Raw genomic sequence first — 6,548 nt, forward strand, 5'->3', positions numbered from 1 at the left:
CCAGCTAAGAGTGTATGTCCTAAGACTTCCTTCAGGATCAGCCACAAAGCCCCTCCTGCTTCACCGTATCATGGTCCTCTTTCCTTGAGGACTTCTGTAAGCAGTATGTGCCACCCAAACATTGCCGGAATAGACAAAGTCACTGGATAACCAGCCTCACCACAAACGCACACTCCCCAAAGTCAGAGAGGTGACTACTGCCCTTCAAAAACCCTAGAATTGTATGAGCCACATTCCTGGCAGGTCTGCTCAATTTCAGGAATCATTCTGTTGCTTCTAAATCCCTTCCTTTCTCACTCTCTGTCAGTTGATAGTGAGCATGAAGGTAGTATAGAGGGACCTCCTCAGGTCATCTCTTGGCCTCAAGATTTATCTGTTTCCTCACACATTTATTCTTCATTCTTGCTATGGTCTGAATGTTTATGTCCCCCATTCACTGCCCCAGACTCACATGTTGGAATCCTAAAGCCCCATGTGATGATGTTAGGAGGTGGAGCTTTGGGGAGGTGATTAGGTCATGAGAGTGTAGCCCTCATGAATAGCATTAGTGCCCTCATAAAAGAGATCCTACAGAGCCCCCTTACTCCTCCCACCATGTGCAAAGGCAAAGGCTCTGAACCAGGAATAGGACCCTCACCTGACCATCTGGTACCCTGATCTTAGACTTCCAGCCTCCAGAATTGTGAGCAATAAATTTCTGCTGTTTATAAGCCAGTCTGTGGTGTTTTGTTACGGTAGCCAGAATGGACCATGACACTTCTCTTCTGTTTCAAAATTGAAATGTTTTCAAATATTCATGGGAGCCCTTATTTGTAATGTTGGCCTTTTTTTTTGTGGCCCCAAATGGAAAACAACTCAAATGCCCATCCACAGGTAACTGGATCAACAAATTGTGGCACATTCTACGTAATGGTATGCAAAGAGTAGGCTACTGATGCATGCAACGAGATGGATGAATCTGTGAACCATGATGCTAAGTGACTGAAGCCAGAAAACAAAGAGCATATGATGTTTGATGTCACTCATAGAAAATTCTAGAAACTGAAAACTAAGCTATAGGAGCCAATCAGTTGGTTCCTGGGAATGAGACAGAGGTGGAGAGGGAAGATTGCAGAGGGGTGCATGCATCTTTTCGAGTTAATAGTTTTTCCTGGATATGTGCTCAGGAGTGGGATCACTGGATCATATGGTAACTCTGTTTTGTAAGGAATCTCCATACTGTTATATATAATATACAATGGAACCTTACTCAGCCATAAAAAAGAATGAAATAATAATGCCATTTGCAGCAAGATGGATGGACCTAGACATTATCATACTAAGTGAAGTAAATCAGACAGAGAAAGACAAATATTATACCATATGATATCACTTACATATGTGGAATCTAAAAAAAAATGATACAAATGAACTTATTTACAAAAACAGAAATAGACTCACAGTCAAAGAAAACAAACGTACGGTTACCAAAGGAAAAGGGGGGGGTGATAAATTAGGAGTTTGGGATGGAAAGATACAAACTACTCAAACCACTATATATAAAATGAAAAAGAATATAAATACATAAAACCGAATCACTTTGCTGTACACCTGAAACTAACACGTTGTAAATAAACTATACTTCAATATAGACAAACAGACAAACAAACAATACAGTGGTTTCCAGATTACAAAAAAAAAAAACTTTGGGATGATGGACATGTCTGTTATCTTGAGAGTGGCAGTGGTTCCACAGTTACGTACGTATGTCAATACTCATCAAATTGCACACTTTAAATATGCACAGTTTGTTGTATGTCATTTATATGTCAATAGAGCTGCAAAAAATAAAGTATTTCTTCTCCTTTCCCAGACTACCTATTGTATCTGTGTACCCTTGGTCATATTCCTTCCTATGTCCTCTAAAATACTTTGTCACTTTCTTTCTTGAGTCATCATTCCCTATCTCTTCCTCCCTGTCCTCCCCATCGCAATTCTCTGCAGTGTAAACAGTGAATCAAAATCCACTCTCCTACAAACTGCTTTCTCTGAGATCTGTGCTCTTCCAATGCTATGTTTTCTTTTTCCTCTTCCCTCCAAATGTTTACAATGGTACTGTACATACCCACTCTGATAGTTCCCATTTATTCTTCAACTCCTGGCTCCCTGGCATCTCTCCCCAATACTCTACTAAGGCTACTTTCTCCTGGGTCTTCAGTGATGTCCACAATGCCAGCTTCAATAATGTCTTCTCAGTTCACACCTGCCAGGCTGCCATGACAACACTCTCCTGGTTCAACCCCCCATCTGGGTACCCTCTTTACATCTCATTCAATAGCTCTTTTTCTTCCAAACCTCACCACCTATGAGCTCTCCAGTGATCAGTCCTTGACCTTCTCTCCATTCCCTACACTCAACAAATGAATCAATTCAGGCCTGTCCATACAAATGGATCACCATACTACCTTTGGTGCTGACCAGTTGCTGTCTGTTAAATAACTTTCACGAGAAGTCCCAAAGGCACCTTACCATTGACTCCGGTGGACCATCCTTGGTCTATGTATTTGGGAATGGGGCTCCTCAGTGGCCCCATGGCTGAGACATCCATTCTCTGCTTCAGCCACTGAACTGCGCAAACCAGAGAGAGAGAGTGATTCCCAGGCTTGCTTGTATGGACTAATCCAAGAGTCTTTCACTGGGAATCTGGTGTGATGTCAAGAGCCTGAACTTGAAGGACCATCACACAGAAGTGGAGAATGATGAGCAAGAGGAAGAAGAGGCAGAGGTGGATGCAGCTGGAACCTAACAGATGCACGCCAAGAACTAAGCTGTGTCTAAGGCCAGCACTTGTCTGGAATGTTTTGTTTTATAAGCCGATACATTCCCTACTGAGTTTTCCGTTACAGCAACAAGAAGCCTACGAAATAATACTGCTTCATCAGTGATTTTGAGGTAGATCTCTTAGAAAGTGTTTTCTTCCATGATCATCATAATACACTAAAGCCTTGGAAATCCATGCTCTAGAACTTGCGACATTATGACAAGTAACAGAACACATATCCTACGCTCTCTAGTGGACCAAAACCTCTCTAAGGGAGGGAGCCTGTCTCCTCATCATTTCACCTCCTGTAGTGTCTGGGGCACTGTGGACATCCAATATGCAATTTAAATGTAATCGTGTTGATCTCTGGAGAGTTCTTTTTGTGAGAAAAGGATGTTGAGCTTCTCTACTCCCCAGCTGGATTAAGATTTCCTTTAAGGTAGGTACAATTAATCCTTTCTTTCAAAATGTCATTTTTTAAACTTTTCTGGCTTAAACTCTTTTCAATGGCTTCCCATAGCTTTCAACATGGAACCCACGAGGCCTGCGGGATACGATTCCTGCTGGCTGCCCCCATTTTATCCTTTGCCATTGCCAAACTGTCTTCATATGCCCTAGACGTACTGCCTTTTTTTTAGTTCTTTGAATAAGCCCAGCTCTTTCCAACCTTGGAACCTTTGACCTCGGTATTCCTTTTGCCTGGATGCTTTGTCTTCTCCCCTTAAATATCATGTCCTTGAAGAAATGTTCCCAGACTACTCATTTACAAGTGGCACCTCTGATCTTTTTTTAGCCTCCCATAGCACCTGTCTTTTCCTTAAGAGCGCGTATCACAATGTGTGTTTATACAGCTATTTTATTGCTACATGTTTATTCTCTGTCTCTGGCACTAAGTTACAAGAGAGAAAGGACCATTTATGTTTGGTTCAACCACATCATCAAGTATGAGTCCTGGCCCGAGTAGATGCTTAATAAATATTTGTGAGTGAATGAATGAAACTTCCACAGCAGTTTGTATGGTTGGTCCATGTTGAGGCTTAATAAATGATGTCTGATGGGACCTGTTTTAGTCCTAAAATAACCTTCTCAAGCCCTACCACCATTGATTATGACAAAACAACCAGCATACAAATAAATAACTCCATCACTAGGTAGTCAACACAACAACAATAAACACCTACTAAATCCACAAACCCATTTAATGAACCCATTCCTAAGTTACAGCAGCCAAATACTAAAAAGGCAATAGCAGCATTATTGACAATAGCCAAGAGGCAGAAACAACCCAAATGCCCAACAACGGATGGATGGATAAACAAAATAGGATCTATCCATATCATGGAATGGTATTCAGTCATATAAAAACAATGAAGTACTGATCCATGCTCCAGCATGGATAAACCTTGAAAACATTCTGTTAAGCAAAAGACAGACACAAAAGGACATATATGGTATGATCTCATTTGGGGGAAAAATACAGAATAGGCAAATCCAGACAGAAATAAAGCAGACGGGTGGTTCCCAGGGTCTGGTGGGAGGTAGGAATGGAGGACGTCTGCCTAATGGATACTGGATTTCCTTTTGGGGTGACGGAAATGTCTAGGACTATATGATGGTGATGGCTGCACTACATTGTGAATGTACTTAATGCCACCTGTATACGATAAAATGGTTAAAACAGTCAATTTTATGTTATATGTATTTTGGCACAATAAATAAGGGAGGACAAGCAATAGAAAAATTTTAAATTTACATTATTTTGAAAAATCTCCAAACCTAACCTGCAAATCAGTGAGGTACCAGGTAGCAAAGCTAGTCAATGGTTGCTTTGGCTACAAGAAATATATCATGCTTCAAACCAGTAAACTTCTTCGCAAATACCAGTTTCTCAGAGGGCAGAAGAAACAGGCCCAATTGCCTTGCACCTATAAAGTGTTCTGGACTAGAGGCTGGATGTGTCCAGGCTTCTAAAGAATTCCACAGAACAAGTTTTCCTAAGTGTACATATACCTCTTACGGTATGCACGGTGTGTGGTTATTTTAGGTGGTACATAAATAAACATTGTGTAATTTTCATCGTTATTTTTGTTTAGGGTGGTTGTCCTTTATGGATAGCCTGCTGGTTTCTATTGATGGTGGTGATAAACGGTTTCTTTTCAGTTTGTTTGCTTGTTTTCAATCCATTTCATCCATTCATATGCAATAAATCTGACTTTTTGGTGCATAGAGGTGTGTCACCTCCACCATCAAAATGCAGAACAGTCCTGCAAAATTCACTCCTGCTGCCCCTTGTCGGCCTAGGCCACCCACACCCCCGGGGGCTCTGAAATAAAAACGATGTTAGGGACTCAAGCCACAACATGGGTGAATTTCCAACGAATTTGGCAAGGGAGGGCTGGGGTGGGAATGGGGAGTGGCTACAATGGGCAGGAGATTCATTCTGGGGGTGATGGAAATATTCCTAGACTGTAGCAATGGTTGCACGATTCTGTAAATACAATAATAATCGGTGAGTTGTCCACCTCGAATAGGTGAATTTTATTGTATGTAAATGGTATCTCCATAAAGCCATTAAAAAAAAAGATTATATTGTCACAATCTCATAATCATAGTGTATGATTCCCCTCAGATGACATAATTCCAGACAAAGCAAAACTATAGAAGCGGAAAAGAGATAAACGTTTCCCTTCACAAATGCACGCGGTTAATGGAAAATGTGTTGATTTAAATCAGTGCCAGGAGAAGACGCACGTAGGTAAGGTGAACTAGGCGGGGCTGGGATGACAAGGATGAGCTTAGGGGCTGCTTTGCGGGAGAGAGCCTCCACCCCCCAACCCCGACCAGTTGCACGGCGGTGCGCCCCGCTGTCATTCCCGTAACCCTGGGGTCCCAGAGCGCCCCCGGAGGCCAGTGCGCACTTACTGTGGCGGTGCCCGAGACGGTGTGCGCGCTCGTGTCCGCTGCGCTCTGCTCCGAGTGCGACTGCGCGGCAGGGTACAGGTTTAACGTGTGCTCGGGAACGGTGGTCTGGCCCGTGTACTCTGGCGTGGGGTGGGGATGAGGGGCCGTGTATTCCGCGGGGATGCCGTTCTGAGGGGGGGCAAACTGGGCCGAAGCGTAAGGCTGAGCCATTGTGTCAGGGGCAGCTGCTGCTTCCTGATTACCCTGGAAAATCAGAAAGAGAGAGAGGGAGTGAAAACCATGAGTGGGCACCAAGCAGAAACCTTCCCCCCGAGGCACAAGGACAACTGCTCCCCGGATGCTTCGTGGGTTTCAGCAAGGCTGCCAAGAGCCTGAGATGGATACATCCCACTCAATCTTCACCGGACCCTACAAGGAAACAGTAAGCATTGTAGATAGAGCCCCATTGTACAGATGCAAAAATCGAGGCTCTGAAGGGTGGAAGACCCTTTCCCAATCATCCAGCCCAACAGCCACACACTGTGAGGGCATGTGCTCTCCTGGATTGGGTTGTTCTGGCAGATCTTTCTAATTTCATTCCCGTTTGGGGACCTGTGAGCATGTAGTTGTCGCTGGTGACAGCAGAGCCTTGATGTGATACTTAAAATGCCAAGACCGATTAAATTGCACGTGTGTGTTCTTGAGAGGAGAGACAATTCATGTAAGCATTTGAATTTAATCAACATTTTATGTGATTTGGCTCACATAATGGGACAGGGGTGGTGGTCCTTGCAATGGTCACAGCGTGTGTGTGTGTGTGTGTGTGTGTGTGTGTGTGTGTGTGTGT

General features: G+C 43.4%; 1 protein-coding gene across 11 annotated transcripts in view; it reads right to left on the bottom strand.

Annotated features, from left to right (window-relative positions):
• RBFOX1 (RNA binding fox-1 homolog 1) overlaps window positions 1-6,548 on the bottom strand; it is a 2,175,109-nt gene that overhangs the window by 178,467 nt on the left and 1,990,094 nt on the right. For all 11 annotated transcript variants that reach the window (XM_027117455.1, XM_027117451.1, XM_027117457.1 and 8 more), the window contains exon 8: window positions 5,723-5,965. In XM_027117455.1, the coding sequence (XP_026973256.1) occupies window positions 5,723-5,965 (243 nt within the window). The remainder of the gene's footprint in view (window positions 1-5,722; window positions 5,966-6,548) is intronic.

Source organism: Aethalodelphis obliquidens, unplaced genomic scaffold (genome assembly GCF_003676395.1).
Source record: "Aethalodelphis obliquidens isolate GAN/ISIS:26980383/991018 unplaced genomic scaffold, ASM367639v1 scaffold18, whole genome shotgun sequence".
NCBI lineage: Eukaryota > Metazoa > Chordata > Mammalia > Artiodactyla > Delphinidae > Aethalodelphis > Aethalodelphis obliquidens.